Source organism: Xiphias gladius, chromosome 20 (assembly GCF_016859285.1).
Source record: "Xiphias gladius isolate SHS-SW01 ecotype Sanya breed wild chromosome 20, ASM1685928v1, whole genome shotgun sequence".
In the NCBI taxonomy this organism is placed as follows: domain Eukaryota; kingdom Metazoa; phylum Chordata; class Actinopteri; order Istiophoriformes; family Xiphiidae; genus Xiphias; species Xiphias gladius.
Genome location: NC_053419.1, coordinates 24,225,443 through 24,249,782, shown reverse-complemented (window position 1 = coordinate 24,249,782; position 24,340 = coordinate 24,225,443). Strand labels below are relative to the sequence as shown.

The 24,340-nt window shown below is 46.4% G+C and overlaps 1 protein-coding gene and 1 long non-coding RNA gene across 2 annotated transcripts in view; one reads left to right on the top strand and one right to left on the bottom strand.

Moving 5' to 3' along the window:
• Positions 1-1,419, top strand: part of LOC120806474 — an 8,571-nt gene extending 7,152 nt beyond the window's left edge. Inside the window, exons 2-3 of the long non-coding RNA XR_005709705.1 lie at positions 650-781; positions 867-1,419. This is a non-coding gene — a long non-coding RNA (uncharacterized LOC120806474). The remainder of the gene's footprint in view (positions 1-649; positions 782-866) is intronic.
• On the bottom strand, positions 116-24,340 carry LOC120806473 (cGMP-dependent protein kinase 1-like). Its single transcript, XM_040157689.1, has 21 exons — positions 24,313-24,340; positions 22,516-22,753; positions 20,879-21,014; positions 20,728-20,794; positions 20,529-20,628; positions 17,533-17,646; positions 11,453-11,558; positions 11,295-11,358; positions 11,060-11,137; positions 8,486-8,580; positions 7,104-7,169; positions 6,917-6,991; positions 4,081-4,177; positions 3,843-3,982; positions 3,014-3,103; positions 1,980-2,121; positions 1,722-1,885; positions 983-1,105; positions 823-885; positions 670-736; positions 116-589 (listed from the first exon to the last, which is right to left on the bottom strand). Exons 2-21 carry the CDS (start codon positions 22,727-22,729, stop codon positions 491-493), a joined length of 2,100 nt encoding a protein of 699 aa, XP_040013623.1. The 5' UTR covers positions 22,730-22,753; positions 24,313-24,340; the 3' UTR covers positions 116-490.

Below are 24,340 nucleotides of genomic sequence, written 5' to 3'. Positions count from 1 at the left end.
TGACCTTTTTCTTGAAATGAGAAAGATTAAATGTAAAATTAAAACTTAATTATAACTTAATTTCTCCAGATATTATGATTTTCTTTTTTCAAAATCCACTTTATTGGTAATATAGTCCAGTTTTTTTTTTGTTGGTAAAATTATGTCTTCATTCTCATTATATATCACGATTTTTTTCTCATAAAATTCCAACTTTATCTTGAAATATTACATATTCAATATTTTTTCTTATACTATTCTGAGCTTTTTCTTAAAATATTTTGACTTGATTTTATTTTTCTTAAATGTGGCCTTAATATCTGTGATAACTCTGCATCCCCTTCCTGTTGGAACTGTGATTATTGGACTGTAGATTATGTCTAATGCCAGCGTCCTGTTCCTTTGACTTTCACAAGACAAAGACGAGATGCAGGTGGCTTCACTTCCTCTTTCTGAAGAATCCCGTTCCCGCTGTTCTCCTCGTTCAGTCAGCTTTCGGACAGTAGTCCTGTTAAAACTCGAGGTCCCAACCAGACTCTTCATCAGGGGGAGGTCCATCAGTGTCCTCCGGGAAATAGTCAAAGTTGCTGTTGTCCAGTGGCCCGTCAACCTGACAGAAAAAGGCAGGATATTAACGATGCTCTCGCCTGTATTTTTTTTTACCTGACAGAGACACTGAAGGATACCCACCGTGGGTGTGAATGGAGAGTCCGTGGTTCCCTGGCGGAGGCCGTCCCAGTTGAAGCCCTCAAACCACCTGAAGGACAGGGACATGCTGCCGTGACTACGGAAAGCCCTCAGAGTGAGAGTGAAACGTCATGATAAACATGGTTACTGTCTCACTTGTGTTTCTGGATGTCCTTCACTCCATTTTTCTGATTCCCCAGCCTCTCTGAAGGATTGTCCCTGGAGCCAGCCACACAAACAGAATTTAAAGAAGTTAACCGGGAAAAATCCGCCCTCCGTTTTGCTTTACCTGGTAAGTGAAGGGGGCACTGACAACCTGCAGAGTCGCTTGATGAGGTTAGCGGCACTCTTGGTGATCTTTTTAGGAAACTCGATCATGTCGATGCCTCTCAGGATGATGTTATAGGTCTTCATGGGGTCAGAGCCAGAAAAGGGAGGGCTGGAGACAGAGGGTGGAAACCAAGAGCTTTAACAGGTTTAAGTATTCAACCAGGACCCGAACGGAGCTAGTTCAGTTGCTAACTTCAGACATAATGGAGGATCAAGCCCGACTGACTAGGAAATAAATGAATGACTGGATGGATAAAATAGTTACTACAAAGTCATCAAGGATGAAATATTCAGTCACTGACGGCCAACGTGGCTGGGAGCGCAGAGGTATTGTGTCACAACCGCATGGGCAGGTTGGGTAACCTCACAGCGTCCGGAAGCGACCCTGAGTCAGCCTCCCGTTCGCAGCGCACACACACCTGGCAAACGTCCATACAAGCTGGTTCGGTAAAGGAATCAAACACCCGGTATTTCTGAGGCGGCGATGGCTCCACTTTGTGCAAACGCAGAAATATGGAAGTTATGAAGAAGATGCAGCGGCTAATTTTTCTTTTTCCTTTTTTTTTTTTACTGTATCTGAGTTCCTGAATTACAGCCCTCTTCACTTGCAGAGAAGAAACGGATCAGTAAAGAGAAAAGATTTTGGATCAAAATCAGCTTCAACATTTGATTATCATTATGACATGACACTGAAGCAAAAGGTGCAAAAGATTTAGCTCCTGTACCTGCCACTGAGCAGCTCAAAGACCAGTATTCCCAAAGACCAGCAGTCAGCCGAGCTGTCGTGGCCTTTGTTCAGGATGATCTCAGGGGCGACATACTCAGGAGTCCCGCAAAATGTCCACGTCTTCTTACCCAGACCCACCTTCTTAGCGAAGCCGAAGTCCACCTGTGGGACAGAAACACACAGCAAAACTAAACGTCCTCACTGTGAAATTTTTGACCCACATTATTTGACATTTCTGGAGAAAACGCGCCCACACCAGCTTGGCATATCCTCGGCGGTCCAGTATGATGTTCTCGGGTTTGAGGTCTCTGTAGATGATTCCTCTGGAGTGCAGGAAAGCCAGAGCCTCGATGACACAGCCAGTGTAAAACCGAGTGGTGCCGTCATCAAATGAACCCCTGTAACAAAAGCAACAGCTGAGCATTTCATGCTCTGTCATGGAGGAACACACAAACACAATCACACGCCTGTCCCGGATTACCCGGCGGGCAAATCGGGCGACCGCCCAGGGGCCTCAGACCTCCAGGGGCCCCGAAAGCCCCAGGTTTAATCCATATCATGTGGATTTACCTAATTGGATTAATCGCAGATTTGTTAGACATTTGCACTTCTAAAGGACAAGATGACAGGTTCTCCGTCCTGTGTCTCATGGCCTTGGTTTTATAGAGGGCCCCTGTGTCTAAATCTACTTATAAGACCATTTTTTTTAAGGTAATATGGAGCTTCTTTGTTGTAAAGTCTTGTTTGATCAAACCGCTTCCATTTTTTCTGTGTTTCAATTAATTAACACACAGAAAGGCCCGGTTGTATTATTCCATCACTGGAGAACTGTAAGACTGAAACCAACTATTTAATTATCAAACTGTCTGGCAATTATTGTCTTGTTACTAAATTGATTGTTCAGTATATACAATGTTATAGAAGAGTGAAAAATGCCCTTTATCATTCTGAAGCCCAAATTAACATACTCTAGTTGCTTTTTTTCTCTGAGCAACAGTCAAAAACCTAAAGATGTTGAATCTACTATCATAGAAAACTGGAAAAACCAACAAATATTCACATTAGAGAAGCTGGTAGCAATGAATATTTGGCATTTTTGCTTAAAAATGACTTAAACGGTCAATGAATTATCAGACTTGTTGCCGATTAATCAGCTCATCATTTCAGCTCTAGAGTACTGGTTGGTTTCTGGGTGTCGGGGGCAAATAATGAAACTGCCATGTAAAGTGGGGGTCAATAAGGGCCCGACAACAAACTTCCGCCCCGTAGCAGGTTAACCCTGCCATGCACCTGTCCCTGAGCAGTGTCCACAGCTCTCCTCCGAGACAAGCCTCCAGCAGCATGTAGAGATATTTGGAGTCTCGGAAGGTCCGGTACAACCTGCAGGGAGACAAAGAGTTTAAAAGTGAACTTTAGAGTTCCCCAGCGGATGGCTTTTATGTGAAAAAGTATCCTGCCAATACAAATCAAAAAGTATGGATGCAGCAGGAGAGCGTAAGTCCGCACTAGTGTTGGGGACGGATGGCTCTGTCCCCTGGTTCTGGTTCGGGGATTTAATACAAAGTGCCTCGAAAGATCTCCATGTTTACCAAGGAAACAACTACAGACGATGCCAGCACCAGTTGCTCCATCTACCGCTGTGTATCTGGGGTTAGCATCTATCCAAAAATCATAAATACTTTTGATATCGAAGAAGTAAAAAGACTGGGGGTCGGGACACCGACTCTGAGCCAGCGTCCCCGCTTCGAGTCCAGCTGGGGACTTGCATCTCTTGTTGCATCTCTCTACCTTATTACCAAGTGCTTTGCACATTGTTCTTTACTAATAAGAAAGAGAAGGGGAAACGCGATTTGATAGACTCAGACCTTACGGGAAAAGTCGGGCAATATGCTATATTTTCCATTTTTAACAGCTGGTCACTGTGCATTTGTTGAAGACCATTTTCAGCGGCGGATGAATCCACGTTTGGAGCTCCAGTTTGTAATTTAGGGCAGCAGCGACGGGGACTGAGTCAAAATAAACTACACTGGCCACAGGTCATGCCGCCAATTGGATCCTCTGAGGTGTGAAGTAGTGTAGTGCACTTTTAATTATACTCGAAGAAATCCTGAGGTCTGACCTGATGATGAAGGGACTGTGAGCCTCCATCATGATGCGGCGCTCTGACAGGATGTGGCCCTGCTGGCTGGTGTCCAGGATGTGACGCTTCTTTAACACTTTGAGGGCAAACGATCGATTGGGATCGTTCTTTAATTGCACCTGAGCACACAAACACACACATTCAGCAGGACAACAACAGCCTGTTTCTACAGATTAACAGCTGCTACAGACCCGTCTTCGAATGCGCACGTACTCACCAGCTCCACACGACTGAAGCCTCCCATCCCCAGGGTGCAGATGATGTTGAAATCACCGAGCGAGACGCTGGAGAAGAAATCTGCCTCCGCCTGCAGCCTACAGAGAACAGGGGAGAATGTGTTGAGAATGAGGAATAAGAGAAGTGAGTAATAACTTTCACTGAGAGTTTCCGTATGTTCCTGCAAACTCCAGACACGTCCAGGTTTTACAAAGATGTTCCTCCGCGCAGGGCAGGACACCACTGGGCTAGAGGAACATTATCCACCCATTATTGAACTGTCAGATGTGTAGAAGTCGATTAGGAAAAAGTGCAGAAATAAGTAACAGGAACAAAAGAGAAAGACCTGGTGTCTGTTGACTGCCGATCCAACACTTAATACAGAAATGTGTGGCGTCAGAATGTGACTGATGTGGGATCACACAAACAGACAATTAAACTCAGAACAGAACAAACACGAGGGAGCAATAAAAACAGCTATAAATATTCTGAATAAATTTAAGCCTAAATCGTTTTTTTTGAAAGACCACAGGTACCAGTCGGCCAGATGTTGTTGTTTTTTACTTTTCAGACCCAGAAGAAAGAAAAACCTTTTGGTTTATGAAGAAAAAATAAACAAAGCGGCAGAGAATGTTTCCATGATTCATTCATGATTCAGACTGAGCATTAGTCATATTTATTCATGAATATGACTAATGAGGTGTATGTTTATATATGTAGAGCTGTGTTTATGTAGAGACCCGAGGTCAAAGGTCGTCAGATGATGCCTCACAGTCTGTAAAAGGAAGTTAGTGCTTTGTGACTGAAACCATACGTTAGTGACAGTTTTTAGGAAAACAACGGCCTTATTTAAGAGTCGGTGACCAAGGCTGGTTTCCAGAGCGGTTCATCGGCTTCACGCCCTCTCACGAGCAGATCTGCAGACCCTCTACTTGACGCTGTGCTTCTTTGTAATAAACCTTTCTATGCAATCGAGACGGTGTCAGCGGAGTCTCCTTCATCCTCTTCACATCATCAACACCATCTAGTAAACTACACTAATGTTAGAGCTGCTGCTGGTTTTAATAATCATGCCTTGTTATTAATATTAAAATAAAGCCTGACTGACTCCTTTTAAAGTCCCATCAGATCAGCTGACCAGTCAATAATCAGGTTCGGATCAAAGGCGTATCGCTGTCCAGTGAAAAACGCCCACGTAGGATACACCCGTGAAAGCTCTCTCCTCGCTCCTCGTTTCCACTGGGACACATTTGAGTGACCGGACCATCCTCCGTGATGGCGGACCTGATCAGTTCCTTAGCTGGAGGAAGGGAGGAAGTATAATTAGCAGAATGGGTTCACAGGCTGCACGAGTGATTTTTTCTTAATTAATGACCATTGTTAGCACACGAGACGCTCGCCGCTGCTTCTCACAGCGAATCACCTAAAAAAATGTCCTCTTGCATGTTGTAGCAGTCCGTCAAGAGTATCGGCAGACTGATAGCAAGAAATGGTTATAATGGCTGCACTGTACCTGCGCGACTATCATTGGATGAGGCTAGCGAGCTGATAGCCGCACAGCTGGTGAATGAGCCAGAGGGCACGAATGAAAAAGCTGACGCCAAGCAGCTATTGCAAACCTCAGTCCTCTGCCTGAGCTAACATTGTTTCATTCCATCCAGACTTGACCACGAGGTCACGCGGTTCACGTAGCTCTCAGTAGTTCAAAACAAGACCGCCTGAACGGCTTCAAGCGAACACACAGCAGCTGCGACTGTATTTGGAGAAACTTCCTGCAAATATCAACGTAATTGTAGGAAATAAATACGCTGGTCATTAACGTAGAATAACACAGAACGCAGAATATGTATGCATTCGTGTTTTTCTCGTGCTTCACACCCTAACGTTATCTCATGGTGAGACGTTCACAGCCAAAGTTGGAACCACCAGTATGAGATCTTGAGTCTACGCGCCAGATCTTCTGGGGAACGAAATGAAAATTTTCAGCGTTATTCGTCACAGGGAGCCATAAACAGGAGGAGCTGTGTTGTGCAGCTTGAATTCACCATTGTATTCTATCCAACAGCTGTTACAAACATGACTTCAGTTTTGTGGTTCTGCGCAAGCAGCTGACACCGAAGACTGTTTTGAGTGCAGGGGCGAGGGAATAAATTCCATGTGCCTTGGTCGTTTTCAGTAACGAGTCTTATATCCGTAGACCTGGTCCCACCACAAGGCCTTGCAGTCTAGGGAGCCAGTTTTATTTGAGGTGAATGTAGGCCAACTAACATCTGGTTATGGTTGCTAGTGAAGCGTTGCTCATGTTAGCTAACTGCAACCAGAACCAAGCTTGCTCTTATCTCTCGATAAACATGAACTAAAGCCGGGTACATAAAGCGGCACCGTCGCCTAGATTCACGGGAGGTCGGCCAATGCGCTAAAATGCCAAAAAATGCAGTCGTTTAATCAACGTAGCGGCGAGTGTGCTTGGGAGACACTGAAAATGAACGGAGGTCAACGCTGGAACTCCCCGTTGCCCCACAACACGCGTCACTTCCGCGTCCTGCGGTTACAACAGAAGTCTATGGCGGTGCCGCGACTCTCTTACTCAAATCTCTTACTCTGACCTTGTAAGATTTCATCTGTGACTTTTACGTGACAGTGACTTTGATCAGTCGAGTAAAACTGCCACGACATTCATGCACCGAGCTGCATAAATGACAGCATTGTGAATACGAGTCTGAAAGGGAGCTGAGGCGGTGAATTTGTGCTCATCCGACCTTCTACAGCAGCTGTTATATAAACCTCCAAATACAGAAGCACAAGTACTTTTAGAAAATATAATATTTAGAACTCACTTTGCCTTGACCTCGTCACTGTCGTACTGCTTGTTGTTGACATCATCTAGTCCTCCAATCAGCTGTTTGAAAGACCTGACACAGGGACCAACGAGTAACACAAAGGTTCCTTTAAAGGGTGAGCGAACCGCAGACTCCACCACCACATAAAAACCAATATTTATGGTGAACAAAGGGAGCCACTCACTCTCTGTCAATGACCAGACATGTGACGTCTCCCACGGCCGTGACACTGGCTGTACGAACATCCTCCCTGCAAAGGAAAGAGAGAAACGAGCGATGAAATACAGGCTGTGCTTTCACGACTGTTTACTGATGTAGACTAAAATTTGTCTTACTGTTGGCCTGACATATAATCTGTGTTGGAGTGTTGTATATAGCCTGCTTCTATGAACCACGCAAGCTTACGTGAAATACGTCAGCCTAAATTAAAAAAAAAACAAAACAGATCGCAGCGTCAGTTCGTGGCTAGATTTCCAGGTGGCCGATGTTTTCCGTCCAGCTCAGCTTTAGATGACCATGAGCTTGCAGACACTTCCAGTAAGACCTATCTACTGGTGATATACACAGTATATATACAGAATACTTGAGTCTTTTCTAAATTCCTTAAAGTTTGTGTAGCCAAGTGTGGAGCCGGTGTTGACGCGGGACGTGTCCGCGGTTGCCGTAACCTTGAATGTTGCTGGGCTACCTTTACCTAGCAGCGGCCTACTCGCAGTGCTGCGTCTCGAAGTCCGAAACCCCTGCGCACCAGTGCTCTGCATAAAAGCCGATAAAGCGGCGACATCTTGATGCGTGTTCCCTGCAGCGTATTGCTGCCACCACGACAAAAAAAAAAAAGTTGCTCAGTCTCTCATTATAATGGGAAAGTTCCTTGTTTCTTAAAAGATCCTTCTCACGTTGTAACAAGATATTTTTCACGTTATTATGACAATTTCTCATTATTCTTTTTTACAGGAGACATTTTTCCTTGTGACAACAATTCGCTTTATCTGGTTATATCACAAAACTTTGTCTATTTCACAAAACCAATATTTCTCATTAAAACTATTATATTAATTAATTTTCTGATGTAAAGAAAAGCAGGAAATCCTGACTTTTATGGAGGTGGAACCTTTTTTGATGAATAAGCATCTGAAAGGCTTAATTGACTATAAAAATTGCAGGTGATCAAACTTTTGCCGTCAACTAATCGATTGCTCTGGAGGATTTCTGTTTCAGACGTGATGCCTTCTTCATCCTGGCCTACTGGGGCGAACCAACACGGACCGAACATCTAATATAATGAATAACGCGAGGCGGAGACCTGCTCTGCTCTCTGGCTGAACGCGTCTTTCAGAGGCCCCTGTGGTAGTATAATAAGATCACGGTTCTGAGATATGGGCCCTGATTTATACAGCCAGCGGAGTTCCCTGTCAGGCGAGCACCAACAGGTCACTGTAGTCATTTGAACAAACGCCAATATATTCGGTCCCTGCACTGAAGGTGCGAAGTCAATCTGAAAACACACAGCATGTTAAAGCAGGAACGATGACGTGTGATTGTCAGTGAATAACTTGTGTGGTTCACCCCTTCAGTGCCTGCTCTCCGAACCAGTCCCCTTTGGAGAGAGTCTTCACAGTCACCTGCTCGTCGCTGGCTGAGTTCTGCTGGGAGACTTTCACCTGCGGAGATCACAGATCGCAAACCTTGGTGACTGCCAGCTAAAAATAAGAAAGGCTCGCAGCTCAGCTCCCCCCTCAGTCCCCACACCGGATGACTGGCGGAATAAAAGCCTTCATAGGAACAGTTAAGTAATGTTTTCAGTCTAACGTGACTGGTGAGGCTGAAAAATTGTGGTTCTGCATGTTTTAGTCCCTTGGTTGCAAACAGCAAACTTGCGTCTTTTAGGTTTCATTTGTTGTTTCATTCTGTCATTTGTTGCAGCAGACTCACACAGTATCACATTATCCATTTCCACAATGTCCATTTGAGCTTGTTTATCTGCTGGATTTGATTTTCCAGCTGCGCATGATAAATCCCCGGTACAGCGGTTTCCAGCAGCCGTCAAGTGATTCCCAGCCACCGCGCATGCAACACTGCAGTTTGGAACCGATCCCTGATTGACAATATGGCAACTCTGATGACTAAATGAAATGAAACTAAGCTGCCCAGTCTGTCACTGTGATGCATTATCTCTCTTGGGAAAATTTTCAGACCCACCCTGTAAATGGATTTTTGTCGTGTACTGAAATTAATTGAGTTTGTTTCTTCCTGTAACAAGGTCTATGAGCAGATCTGTGACAGAAGTGTTGCAGGTCCATGAAACAGCCATGCAGGGCTGTGGTGCCACGTGTCAGACCCTGGATCGGGGCTCGGGGTCAACCTTGAAAATTAAGTTCCTCGTGGTGCTTTTGTATAATATTAGATTTTTATTTCAACGAAAATCCGTCTTTTATGTCCGTGCACATTTTTAAAAATCATTTTTCACATATTCATTTGTCTCTGTATATACTTTTTTTTGGGGGGGGGACTTCTGTTTATTTTCATGTTTTCTCTGTATGACCTTTGACCCGTCTGCGATGACCCGTAGATTTGCACTAGTCTCCTCAGGCGGCCGGGGGCCCTGCTGAGGAGGGGGCGAGCCTGTGTGAGTGCTCGGTGGTCCAAACCTCCCCTCGGAAGAGTCGCAGACTCTGCTTTAGGCCGTTGTGTTGTGTATCTCGGTGGACATATGTGCACTTTGTTGTAACATGCTGGTTTACTGATCTTCAGCTGAGCTACTGGAGCGTGCAGGTGGTGTCTCGTGTGGTCTGCTGTCCCTTTTCCTCTCTCCTTGTAAAGGTCTGCATGTGGAAACCGGTCATATGAAGGCGCTCTACTGATACGATTTTATTTTGCACAGGTATGTGGTCTCCCCCCCTTGTTATTTTGTCGTTTATATTTGTTTTGCAGTAATAATTTCGACATTATTGCGCATCTGTATTTTCATGTTCATGTTACTCTGTATAAAGTCTAACAGTTGGCACCGTCGGGTGAAACGCTAGCTTCTTCAAATTGCTGGTCAGAATCAGTCTATATGGAATTGGAACCACACAGTCAGAATGCGGTGTATTTTGTTTTGGGGACTTCCTGCAGTCTGAGTTCTGTAACGCAGGGCTGAGGAGAGACGTGCACGTTGAAGCCCGGCTTCACAAACGCGAGACAGGTTTCGCGGATGGAGATGAAGTGTCAGGCCAGACCGGCTACACCTTCAGACAAGTGGTTGTCACGGTGTCCAGGTCTACATCTGTGCTTTGCATTCTGAGGGGGCGGCAGGATCGTGGCTACAGACTACATCGGATGCTAGCATGGACGTAGCGCTGCTGTCAGTTGGTCCCAGTGCTCACTTGCATTAATGAACCTAAAATAATCCCCTGTGGCCCAGAAAGCGTTTCCCCCCTGAACCATCATCATAACAGAGACTTCTGTAATAAAAATGACAGTTAATAAGTTAATAAGTTAATAAGTTAAATAGTTAACAAGTCTGTGAGCTAGTTACTACTGTTAGTCAGTCATATGTTATCTGCTGCGGCCTGTCTGACTTCTGTATCTTTTGCTGCTGTGCAGGTTGACCAAACTTGTTTCACCTCTAGAGATGAATAAAGTTATCCAATCCAATCTAATGAAGGCATGAGATGCATGAGGCCCGACGTTTATCGGTGCAGACTGGATAATCAACTTTCAAAGCCATTTGACTAACTGATATGTTTGCTCACGGCTGGGGAAGAGGTGTATCGTTCAGGGAAAAAGAAACAATTTCTCTGGCTACCACTCACCAGAGCAACTGGGCTGCCACCGTGTTTACAACAAACAACTGCGCGGTCGGCAACGACGTGATGTACACATGTAACAAAAAACCCACCGGTATTGGCTGTGTAGGTCGCACTGCAACTGAGGAGACTTGACTGCTTTGTCCTCTGTGTAATCATAGAAATGACAAGTCATTCCACATTTCTTGGTAATCTGATTTCTGGAACCAAGTAGGCCAGACTCCAGCCAAGAAACCTACCGACTCGTCTGCTGTGTAACCACTGTTTTTCTGTCTCCCTCCCTCTCTGCCGACTGTGCTCCTATTTAAACCCCCTGATAAAGCTTCCATTCTCTTCTCATCGTTTTCCTCACCTGTCCTTCACTGATGATGAAGAATGTGTCTCCGGTGGCTCCTTGACGGATAATGTAATCACCGTCACTGTAATGAGTCTGAGGGACAGCGGAGAGATCAGTTGAATCATGTGTACACAAAACCTCCGATTACTGAACAGTTTCTGATGCTTTGTACTGGTCAGATGGAGGGAAAAGATGGCAGGAAGAGACACTGTACGGTATGATCTGTGAGGAAGTGTTTGGAAATCTTTACCTCCTCCAAAACATCGGCCAGTTTACTGAGAACATCCTCAGGTAGCGACTGAAAAGAGGGAACACTGGGAGGAGAGTTTAGAGCGAGAGGTGTGAGTCACTCTCACGTGGTGAGGAGCTCAGAAGCCGTGAGGTGGCGAGCACATGTATGAGCTGTACCTGCGGAGGAAGTCTGTGTACTGGGAATGTTTGATGAGACCAGTCCTCATCATGATGGTCTGGAAACCCTGTCGGTCAATCGCCCAGAGCTTGATGTCGGTCAGGGCTGCAGACAGACAGACAGACAGACGGACAGACAGACAGAAATGCCAGGCCAAAGGCAAACACTTCATATTGTCCCACTTGAATAGTGTTTTGCATCGTGCTGAACACGTTTTCAAGCCACACGATCCAGCATCTCAGTGCGGTTTGAACGTACGGGCTAACTAGGCTGTATCTTCATTCATATTCATGTTCCTATAAATGTATCGCATACGAGAAGAGTCCTCACCGTCAAGGCAAAAACAAAACCCTCCTCTCCTCTGAAGTGACCAATTCTCAACCTTATTTCCACGCACTTTTGATCACGGTGCCGAGTCTGTAACATCCGCAGCAGCCAGCTGTAGCACTGACGTAAATTAGACTCGTTTTGTTTCCTTTTCCCAAACCCGGGAGGGATAAAGGCGCTGTCGATACTGATCTCAAGTCAGTACGAAATAATGTCACAGCACCTCACAGGACATATAGTTCTTTTATTTAAACAGGTCACCATTTGAGGCACAGAAAGTACCATCGAGAGTTGACAGGGCAGACGTTCGCAGTTTCACTGTACCGGCCGCGTGTACTTAGACTTGCACGGCTCAAATGTGTCTTTTATTTCCATTTATATCAGCCAAAGGTTATAGCACGTGTTGTCGACCTGGCTCGACAGGCAATTTCACCCACATAGTATGGGACTGCCAAAAATGCATAAGTCCAACGAAAGACACACTGACTTCCAAAAAAATAAATACAGAATGAAAGGAAGAAAGTGAGTCAGCTAGATTTTGAAATATTCGTCTTGTTTGTCCATTTCAATTTGAAAACCCTTCGGGGTCTGAATAAGCACAGTAGGCAAGATACTCTTCAGTGCCTTTACAAAAATGGCATATGCTTTGTTTTGTCGACATTTAAAGCTTTCTCCAACAAGCTTTTGTTGGACAACAGCGATCGAAAATGCATCAAAAAGTGGACTTTCCACTTTCAAAAAACCAGATTAAGAGAAAACGGTATCATCAAATGTACATCACAATGTGGAGTGGCAGAGATTGTTTTATTCATGTGTATATAGTGAACATAAGAAGACCAAGAATAGAGCCTAGTGGGACACCTTTACTGAAAGGATAAGGCTGGTAATAATCAATATATTGATTAAAAGATCCAAACCAACAACGCGATAGTTCATCTCTCAACATTCTCTGACGTCCCTCCTCTGTCTGTGCCCCTCAGCTCCGAGCCCATTGGTTCCTACTGAAGTCGTAAATCTTTTAAAAATATCTCATGAATACATTGTCATGCTTGGGATACACAGACTTATTGCTACTTGTTAATTGGTTGGTTACTTGGTTTCGGTCAAAAACACTTTGGTTATAGTTTGAGAGAAACCGTGGTTTCAGTAAAGATGTGTTGTCTTGTGCTTCAAGCCACTGTTGGGTTTTCAAGATTCAACCAAAACCACCATCTTCCCCGAACCTTCACCAAGAGCTGGGAGAGACTGAACTATGACTCGATATTATGGGAAAAACAAAAGCAATACATAGTCAGTCAGTGTATTGCAGATATGTTCATCAACGTTTCTTCGTGATTTTTATTTAAAGAGTAATTCAGTTGGCATTACATTTTGCTCCAATGTATTTTCTGCCGCTAAGTAGAAGAATATAAGAGTCACTTTTAGGGAACTCGGTTGACATACATTGTGCTATTCGTAGTCCACAATTTTTTGACCCACACTTGAAGTGCCTCTCCGACAACAAGAGTTTTGACGTTCATCCGTTCAGGAGAAAAGTTTCTCTGAGCTCACCTCAAATCTCAGTTTAACACCTGGACGTACCTGGTGATTTTGTGAATTCACGGCCGGCCAGACGCCAGTCAAGGCCCAGTGTGCAAGGAACGCAAGTGTGATGTGTGAACTCGAAGCCTCCAGGTCGCAAACACGGAGAATGGATGTTACGGTGAAGAAGAAGATGTCTTGTGTCTCAGACTTTTCAAATGAAAAGACATTTGCATATTTATAGATTCTGGATTTTTCAGTGAGGGAGGACGGGCAGATTTCATTTAAGGAATTTAAAGAAGATTAAAGAAGAGGTGGGCTTATGGAATGGCCACGGTTTGGTTAGGTTTTAGGCACAGAAACTACTTGTTCAGGTTCAGGGAAAGATCGTGGTCTTGGGTTACAGCTACGGCTGTAGGACGGGTCAGGGTTATGGGCAGGTTTCGAAAGTCCCCGGTTTTGTCGACCCATCCATCCACCCCAGCCCACCAACCCAAACGACAAGTTGAATTTAAGCAAGTTTTTGAAAACACTGGACACTTGACTCAGAATTTGGGAACCCTAAAAAACAACTTAAAATCAGGCTTTTCAAATTGAACTTTTTTTCATTTAAAAAAAACAGGTCAGACACAAATTACTATGAAAAGCAGAGTATTTGAGTTACGTTCTAAAACATCACAACTCAGTACCTGAGGTGGAACTCGGCCCTAACCCTAAACTAAACCTGATTCTGGTCTTAACCTGAGAACCAAGTCTCTGAAGTAGCGAGGACCGGCCACAATGCCATCAGAGATTTCGTTTTACAACCTGTTACATCAGGATGTAGCAGGATGCGGGAATCAGAAGACAGAATCTAAAAATCTTCATCTCGTAAAGGCCAAGTGTTTAAATCCAGTATGGCAGCTGACACTGAACTGGTTTTCTTTAACTGACTTCTATGAGTTTTCAGTTCTTTGTCCGGCTCCACGTTGCTATAGCAGCATGAGGCATCATGTCTTCCTGCATCCATCATGTGTATTTACATGTAAACCCTCCCCTCCTGGGCCTCTCCAAGCCCTCACTGACCGCCCCCCACGCTCGGCCTCAGCCTCCACCATTTTCATTATCCACACTGCAGTATGGATCTCTTCATCCACAGAGAAGCCTGGGTCCTGACTGTGAAGTGCTTTTCATATGACTCATTCTACAGACAGGGCTTCAGTTTACAATTTAAAGGGGCAGTTCATCAGTTTTACACGTGGAGATCAGTTTATCCTCCATGCAGAGTGCCATTCAGCCTGTGAAAATAGTTGCGTAGTGTCTTCTGTGGCTCCGGAGGAGCTTCCTAAGGTCGAAGAACAGAAGCCTTAATGATGTCCTCAGGGCCGAGCTTGGAGCAGGGGCTTCAAACGACCGGTTCCGGGAAAGCGCTCGGCCTCCTCATGTTTAGAATTTATTGATAAGTCCGGCCAGCAAATTTATTTTTTCATGTTTTTCCTGTTTTAATTCTTCCCTTGTCCCTAATATTAAAGTAATCATTCAATTTCCTAGCGAGGCTGCAAAGTCAGAGCATAAAAAATTGGCTTTTTATTTTACATTTAACATCTAGCCTCCACAAACCGTGTAACGTGTCAGCACAGAGTTTCCCGTACGTGTAGCCTATACTGTCGTCTTGTGTGTGAATGGTATTATTATTAGTATTTTAGGAGTCGTGTGTACCGGCTGCATTACAATGATTTATCACCGTGCGAGCCGCCGATTAAAGCTCCGTGAGCTGCACAAGGGCTTCGTTGAGCTTGTTTTGCACAATTGCTGCGTCCACGTCTGGCCCAAAAAACATCACACCGAAGGGGAAAACAAACCAGAGTACGGTTAATCCGGACTACACACCTCAGATTCAAAATCAACCATAAACACTGTGACTAGGACCAAAAACACTCTGATTTACACAGAGAGTTTTTTCTTGCGGTTTAAGGCGACTGCTGGCCGTCCCATCTGCAAGGAGAAAAGCTGCCATTCGCCGGGGAAGAAACACGAAGGGGCATTAGTCTACTGAACATGCACGACACTACGATTGTTACAAGGGAGAGGAGAGAGAGGACTGAGTTGTGGACCATTGGATGTTGTTAAAATTTATCGTTAAAGAGTAACTTTACGTTAAATCCCCCTTTTTGAATTTCAGTAGTTGTGTTCATTACAACAGAGGTTAATTTCCTTTTTAGAAAAAACCTTCAGTCCAAACATCCTGGACGAAAGAGAAATCTGTCTGCTGTCTGCCGCTGAGCAGCCGAAAAACGACGCCCCGAGAGCGGGGAGAGTGAACCGGAGCAGTAAAGTTCCGGTCCGGACACATGAACGATGAGCTGAAAGATGTTAAAACCCCTCTGGAAGTCCAGGGTTTTTGATTACTGATGTTGATTAGTGATTAGTGAGCTAAAAATTAGAGGCGATTAAAGGGAACTAGAAACCTGAAGGACCCTTCAGAGGATGTGGATTTCTTTCACCGCATTCTCCGCCTCAGACTCTGTTCAGCTACCAGTCCTACCTGTCGCTTATTCCTCTTTCCCTCACAAACAGTACGAGCCCTTCTCCTGAGCTCTAAACTAAACTTCTGAATTGCTCGTGACGGAGAGACTGGCTGATTTCTTTAATGCTTACAAACGGGCTCTCTCTCTCCTCCTCCATCACTGGCTTGCGTGGCACAGAACGACACGAGGACGGTGATTAAAAGCGACGGACAGAGAAAAGAAAAGGTGAGCTCCGAGCCGCCTTTAAAGATAAATGGGTTGCAAAACGAGCTGGCTAATATCTTTCATATCCCCCCACACAGTCAGGAGCGAGATCGCTGTCAACACATTTTAGTCAGATGTACCAAAAACACAGTTTTATCATTCAGGGTCCAGGCATCCCTCCGGCACATCAAAGTGACACACACACACACACACACAGAAATCAGTAAGAGACTGTATTTAGAGCCAGTCCCCCATCTGAGGCGCTTCTGTCAGCCCGGAGAAAAACGTGTAAACAGGCAGCGTTGAACAGAGAGGTGAAGGGATCAGGATCAAAAGGAACAGAAATGAAAGTCTGAGGCACATTTAGAAAAACACTTTCCCCTTTAAGACGCAGTGAAATAAAAAACAGATTTTCCATGTTCTAATCTTTTGTCCCATGTGTTTATTGTCCAATTATCTCTTTGTTTTATGGTGAGTTTAGCCTACATAAAAAAAACCAATGTGTTTTTGTATTGAAATCCCTCTTTTCTCTTCCTATAAAATATTTTCGATGACTCATCCTGAATTCAGATGCACTGACATAAATGTATCCAATCAAATGTGATCTGGGGTCTCCGGAAGATCTGCCCGTCGCGTGAAACCAAACCTGAGCATTCGGGGAACACGCCGACTCGCTTCCTCGCGGGGCGACGTGTTTCGGACCGACCCCGCGCTCTCGTGTCCGTTGCAGTGAATACGACGCTACGGCCGCCAGCTGGTCGACTTAGCTTAGCATAAAGACTGGGGACGGGGGGAAGCTGCTGGCCCGGCTCTGTCCAGTCCCTCCACAGCTCACCGATTCACATGTGATATCCTGTTTGTGTGATTTGTCAAAAAATATATAAAAATGTTTATTCATCCGGTAACACACACATCTCACAAATGGTATTGAGCCATGCTGATAAGTTTTTCTACTGACTTTATCTCTCTTTCTCAGATTTCTGCTGGAACTCAAGTACAACAAAGGAAGCTGAAGAACAGCGGCGTGGCTTCCCAGGAGCAACGCGTGAGAGAAAATGTTTTGCGTGTGTCTGGGCGAACCGCTCTTTAAAAAAGAGCCCCTGAGTTTAAAGCAGCGGCAGAGGCAGACAGATGGGAGTCTGAATTAAGCAGAGGAGAAAATTAGACGGAGCAGGTGTGAGGTTTGAGGCCGACCTTCATCGCGGTTTCCATTCAGTGCATGAATAGCCGCCACTGCAGCGAGCACACATTTCCACAGCCTGGATTTATTTCATTTCCAGCCGCGTTAATGGACGTAGAGGCCGTCGTCGGGGTTGTCAGGGTCACCGACAGACTGCGCTTATTCAGTAGTAATAATGTGTTTTTGTCGCCTTGGCAGTGCGGGTGAACAGTCACACGCCTTCGCCAAAGCCATTCTCGCCACTTCTGAACATCAGGCCGCTAGAAGATAATGGGCTCGTTGGCGGAGCGGCTGGGTCGGAAACCCGAAGCGTGTAATCGGCGTGTGTGTCTGTGGCTACCTGTCACAGTGGCGGTGCGGGTGCAGTTGTACAGGATGGCGAGTTCTCCAAAGACTTTCCCGGGACCGATGGTGCAGAGTTTCTTCCCTTGTTTGGTCACCTCGACCATCCCCTCTGCGAACACACATAGAATGTCTGTGTTTTAGTCCTGCCAGTGGTGCGGAAGGCCGCGTCTCTGTCGATTGGTCGGCCGCGTCGGTCCAGACTGAAATCTCAACAACTGACTTCCGTGACGGTTTTGATTTTTTTTTTTTTTTGTAGTTTTCAGTGAAATATCTCAACAACTATGGGATGAAAAGTGGTTCAGACGATTCCTGTTTCTCTCGGGATGAGCTGTTACAACCTTGGTGACCCCGTGACCTTTCATCCAGCGCCATCATCAGGTCGACGCTTGATTTTGGTTTCTGACCAAACACCTGCAGAACTGACGCCGTTCCCGTCGGCCTCAGCTGGACGCCGTGTTTAGTGCTAATTAGCAAACGTTGACGTGCCAACACGCTAAACTAAGCCGTGGTAAACATCAGTGCGTTAGCGTTGTTACCGTGAGCCCGTTCAGATGCTGGCGTGGCGCCTCACGTCAAAGCGCCGTCGCGAGCAGTGCGGTCTCACGGAGCGCCTAACGTATCTGTAGACTTAGTCGTGGTGATTTTTTTTAATGATTAATGAAATTATCGCTGCTCTGCGACATGCGTAGAATGCACACGCCATCTCTCGGCCTGCAGTTCGTCAGTTATTAAGAATCATTCTCTGAGGACCATTAATGTTTGTACAAAATTTCATGGCAGTCAATATATTTATATGTGTACAGCTGTTTTGTGATTTTGAAGGGGGTCTGCGTGGACACCTCTGTCAACTACAGACACACAACTTGGGGCTTGTGTGGACTTGTGTTTACGGACCAGTGGCTGCGCTGACGTGTAGGAAAAGCTGGACGTTCAGACGTTGTTCCTGTGTCCACCGGTAGTGCACAGGTAGCTCATACGACTTCTTTAACTATATGTTGTGGCTTTTTGGCTTTATCGTACTTTTTTTTTTTTTTATTTCATTTCATTTTGTTGTGAAATCCTACATTTGAGTTTCAGGACAAAACACAGCGTACAGCTGAGTTTTTAAAATTCGATTTTGAGCTGATGACGGCGCTAGATGAGAGGTCAGAGGATTACTATACAATTCACCCTCTGGCCGTGATGAGTTTCCGAAACCACATTTCACGTTAATCCGTCCTGTTGTTGTCGAGACATTTCCCCGTCAAGTCAATAACATCGACCTCACAGCGGCAGCAGAGGAAAAACCAGGGGATCACCAAAGTCAGTGGGATTCCTCAATCTGGCAAACACGAATGTTTGTTCGACATGTCCTGCAGATCCAGCCAACAGTCATCCAGATACCTAAGTCTGGGCCGAGGCGACGGAGGCTCGCAGCTGGGCGTGGCTAAAACATGAACAGGGAGAGAGAGAGCGGGGCTCACGATGACAAGGAAATCCTTCCTGACTAAAATGCATCAAGGAAAGCGATGAATTCGCAAGAGATGATTAGGCTTCCGTCAAGAGCTGAGGGAGACTAAACCGAGCAGCGCCTGCTCATCAGAGGTGTTTCAAACGGTCACGAGGGAGCGACACAACGCGGTGTGTGAAAGACTGGCCGTCCTTGAGAGGGAAGAACAGGACGACTTTGACAGGGGAGGAGTGAGGGTGTCAGGAACATATGACTGAGCCGGACCGAGGCGACGACACACAGGCTTCTGTGCATTTGTCTCATGCAGTGTGTGTGTGTGTGTGTGAGCAGCATGTACACACAAAACACAGAGCAGACAATGACCTGACCATGAAATCACCTCCACTACCGGCATAATATGAGATCTCTTCCTGCTACTTCCTCCACACCAGGCTTTCTCCTCATTTTTTACTTTGTGTCACATAATGGGTCTGATAGAGCCTCAGTCTACTCTGGCTGGTGGAGGCTATTTTGCAATCCTGAATCCTGTGCTGCCTGTGCTCAGACAAACGGGCCGTTGAGTCCATATCAGTCCAGTGCAACATTTCGCCTCGGATTTGTCTCGTCCCGTCGAAGCAGAACAGGCCCGATGGTCTAGACGAAGCTGGTGTCCTGTCGTCCCGTTAGGGCCGTAACTTTTTATTCGAAAATTCAAACTACTGCTTGATGAAAATGGGGATGAAATGCTGCAACTGGTTCAAACTCAAAATTTACAGTCTACAAGCACAACAGAGCGTTTGAAGTTGTCTGGCTGGAGGTCTGGCAGAGGGCGCGGTTTAAATTCACCACCAGCTTCACCGGTTGCTGCCTTACTGACCTATCAGTAAACTAAGCTGATCGATAAGAATGGAGCAGGACGTGCTGATCAGATACTCAACACTGAAGCGTCTGAGAAGCGGCGCGTGGAAGTGTTTCGGGCTCTACACTGTAGACGCCAGAGCGATAAGGCCGTCTGTCCACTTTCTGTCCACTTTGTAAAAAAGCAGCTGCTTTACTCTGCAAACCGGAGCAAGTCTGAGGACTCACCCGCTGGCTTGTGATATGCAGCCCACTGCCGCCGCGTTAGGACAGCGGCAACTGGTGCCGCAGTCTCAGGACACATAGTTCAGGTATGTGACCAGAGACTGCACCGAGGCGGTGAACGGTGCAAGCGCCGGATTGGGTTGCGTTCGTAATTAGTTCGAACAAGTTCTGTGTTTGTTCAAATTCGTTGTAACTTGACTTGTTGAAAAAGTGACGGCCCTACGTTAAAGCAGAGAGACCAAAAGGCTGACACCTGCTCAACGGACTGAAGTGCCCAGTATGGACGTCCATGGTCCCCAGAGGTTAGACCCCAGTGATTTTGGAAAGTGGCACAGTGAAGTCCACTCTCTGGAGATCACAGATGCTTGGTGCTACGCTCCGCGATGCATGTTGCACTTGAGGCTCTTGTTTCTGCTGTTTTCCCTCCGTTTTATATTATTTCTAAATTGATTATTTTACCCTCGCTCAGAGGGCCTTACCCTCCAGAACGTAGACTGTCGAGCCGTCGTCTCCCTCCTGGATCACACAGCAGCCTTTGGCTAGGCTGGTGGGATACATACAGTCCATGATGGTGAGGATCTGCACAAATTAGCCAACAAACGAGCAGTTTTAAAAAAAAAAATCAGACACATGAGAAGGATGAGACACCGTCAAAAAGCGGCGCGGACGCGTCCTCACCTGCCCGTGCTCCAGACGTTTCATGAAGTCGTTGTCCAATAGAGCCCTCTGGATCAGCTCACTGGACCTGCGAACACACAGAGGGGTCAAACAGATGATTCCTCGTGAGCGTGCGTCAGTGTTGGTACGTCGTATGGTTTCCGACGCTCACTCTTTTGTCTTGCAGTAGCTGGTGAGGGTAACGTCAGTGAGCTGGGAGGGGTCCAGCGCGGTGGGCTCTGCCGAGATGGCCTGTCGCTTGGTGCGCTGAGGCTCATCGGGTGCCGCTGGAGTCTGAGCCACCGCTCCTTCCGGACACATCCACAGGGACAGTAGTTAACAGTCAGACACATCCAGAAGTTTGAGCCGCCGGGGCCCCATTAACCCCTCTTTCCTCCCCCGACACCGTGCAATCGACAGAAAATGAACCGTCAACTATTTTAATAATCGATTATTAGTTTAAGTCAACTCCAGCATCATTTTGAAGATGTCATTTTGAGCTCTGGAAAATTATAGCAGGCATTTTTTATTACTGTTTTGTGGCATTTAGGAGACAAAATTATTAATCGATTAATCGCCAAAATAAATGGAAGATTAATGGATAATGAAAATAATCCTTAGTCGCAAGCCTAGTGATTTGATTACATCCATTTAAGGGGAACTAAAACCGGTTTTGCACACCCCGAGTTTCCAGGTGTTGAGGAGATAAACTACTGCTTCTGCTGCGAATATTATTTCATTTAGGCGGCAAAACTGAAAACTCCTTGTTTTAATCGACTTGATCCACCAGAAAAACACGTCGTGATCACGGCCGGATTTACCTCCTGAGCGGCCCGGGGCAAAACCAGCCAGTACACCAGAGCTAAAATGATTAGTTGATCAATCGATTAGTCATTTGAGAGAAAATGAATAGGCAGCAATTTTGATTATTAATCAATCATTTAAATCGTTCTTTTTTTTCAGGTAAAAATGCCAGAAATTCATCGATACCAGCTTCTAAATTTGTTAATTTCCCAGTTTTCTCATGAAAGTAAACTCAACATTGTTTGGTTTTTCACTGTTGCTCAGACAAAAAAAAAAAAGAAATCTGAATATGCTCACTCGGGCTTGAGGGAACAATGAGGCACAAAATATAATTTTAACAGTTCAGGACTTAAAATTAGATTTCGAGTCCCTCTTCACGACCAGGGCTACATGGAGGCTAATTCGGTGGTGCAAAATTTTCTAACAAATTTGTGATTAATCAAAATTGTGCAGACACAAATGATGTGGAGCCAACCGGGGACTCTTTGGGCCCCGCGGGCAGTCGCCTGCTTTGCCGGTCCGGTAACTCAGCCTTGCTTTTCCAGAGGAAACGATACCTGGAATTCTTGCAGCGGCAGCTCCTCCTGAGCTCGGCCGCCTCGTTCCCAATCATTTCACCCTAGAAACGATGAATCAGTGTGCAGCGGCTCACCGGTCTGCTCTGCTTTTAGGTTCGTCGGGTCGGCGTGAGGTTGCTCTGCCACGTCAGAAGGTCAAATAACTAACGAAGTTACTGCTGCAGCGACAAGTCGGTGCCCTCAAATCCGAGACACGCGTATTGAATCGTTATTTCAGTTCTTTGACTTTAGGGATGGTAGAGTCAGCCTATGTCCTATGTTCGATTTGCATGAGACAGCACCCCTCACTTCTGGCACTTCAGGCCAGAAGTGAGGGGGTTGGCGACGCTGTGAGACCGAACCCGGGTGTGCAGATGTGCGATTTGAGAAGTTGGGTCGAGACAAGGTGCCACCGGAAGTGGCAGGTGTGGAAATCGCACCGACGCACCTGCGCTGGCTGTCTCTGCAGGGCTGGCCGCGTGCTGTGAGGCGCCGCGATGCCTGTCCAGCTCCACCTGCAGCTGCCTGATCAGATCATCCTTAGCGTCCAGCTCCAGCTCCAGCTCGTCGATGAGGGCGTCTCTCTGCCGGAGCTCCTCGATCTTCAGCTGCAGAGCCAGCTGAAGGTCCCGCAGGGTGCCGGCACTTTTGGACACGGCCATGTGCGCGGGGCGTCGACGGGTACGCTGGAAACAAGGCACAGGAGGCGGCTAATGAAGTCGAAAGCTGCACCGTGAGGTTTTTCAGAGAATACACAGCGAACCGGAGAGGTTTGCACTGCCAGAGGGGGCGTGGACAAGGGGGCCGCTTTATCTAAATTCAATTCGACTCAGTTCCGTTTTATCCGTACACTCCCGAGTCGTGACACACATGACCTCGGGGCACTTTGCAGGGTCGGGTCAGGGCCTCGTGTTATTATAGAGGGAAACCCAACGGTTGCCACCAGGAGCAGGCTCCAGGCTCCAGGCAACGCTCTACATTAATAATGAAAACAAACACAGTGACCTACATGCAGCGTCGTTCATCCCTATTCCCCCCTCAAACACAAAGCCCTTACACCCTCATTCCCAGGCGTGGGATGTAACTAAGTACATTTACTCAAGTACCGATGAGGTACACGTACTTCACGTGTGTACTTTGCTCTCATGCTACTTTCCCACGTCTACTTCGCCACATGTCGGGGGGAAATCTTGTACTTTTGACTGCATCGCCTTTATTCAGCCGGTGTTACTTCACACGCGGAGATTTTTCGGAACGCACAACACAAGAGGAGTTTTTTAAAAACGCGTTGTCTTGTTACGAACCCGAAGCGCGTTTCCTTGCAGTATGTACGAGCAGAGGGCTAAAGCGATTAGTCGATGAATCGATTCGCTGATTGACAGGAAAATTCATCGAGCAAAAAGCCAAACAAGCTTCTCCACAGTGAGGATTTGTCGCTTTTTTTCCCCGTAGTTGTTTTAATCCTTTTGATTCATCTTCAGTGCCTGCAGCTCAACATTACTCCGGACCCGCCGGTCGGACAAAGCCAACGCCGCGACAAGTGCCACTGTTTTCTCGCATTTTATGGACCCATCAATCAGTCGAAGCAAATAATCGAGACAATGATCCGGAGATTAATCAGCAGGGAAAAAAATCAGCAGCTTCAGACCCATGAAAAAAAAAAAACAGGAGGGTCCTCAAACCGACTGCGACAGGAAAATGCTGTTTGCACATTAATGAGTAATAATCTAATGATACAACGATACAACCGGTCTCCGCATCGACCTCTTTTTACCTTTGATACCTCAAGTTCATTTCCCTGATCTCCTGGTCTTCAATTGGTAACGGAGTATTTTACGTTGGTGGTCTTAGTACTTGTGCCTTACCTCGTCCGCTCCCCTCGTGTCTAACTCTGTCCCAGTGAGCGCTGGTCCCCGTGAACCCCCGGGCACAGTCCGGCGGGACGAACTCTGTGGCGTTACCCACGGATTCGCCGCGCACTTACCCCCTCGGTCCGACGTAGCGACCGCTGGACAGCGGGGTCCGGCGGGAGAGGGGGTGGGGGTTTGGGGGGGGGGGGCGCTCCTCGTGCTTCTGGGCCGTAACCCGACCGGCCTCTCCGGTTTCCCGGCGGTGAAACAACGAAATTCCTCACGCCGTCGATCAAGCGGAGTCGCAGAGAGCCGGCTCGGACCCGGAGGAGGACGGAGGCGCGACGCGCAGCTGAGTTTGACAGCGCCACTACAAAATAAAAGTCACGCCCAACTTTTATGTTGAAGGTCTGGAGAGGCCGG

Coding starts and splice junctions, on each gene's coding strand:
- LOC120806473 (XM_040157689.1), bottom strand. CDS start 22,729: ATGGCCGTGTCCAAAAGTGCCGGCACCCTGCGGGACCTTCAGCTGGCT. Junction 6,992..7,103: donor TGTCTGGTCATTGACAGAGA/GTGAGTGGCTCC, acceptor TCCCTGTGTCAG/GTCTTTCAAACAGCTGATTG. Junction 2,122..3,013: donor TGGACACTGCTCAGGGACAG/GTGCATGGCAGG, acceptor CTTTTGTTACAG/GGGTTCATTTGATGACGGCA.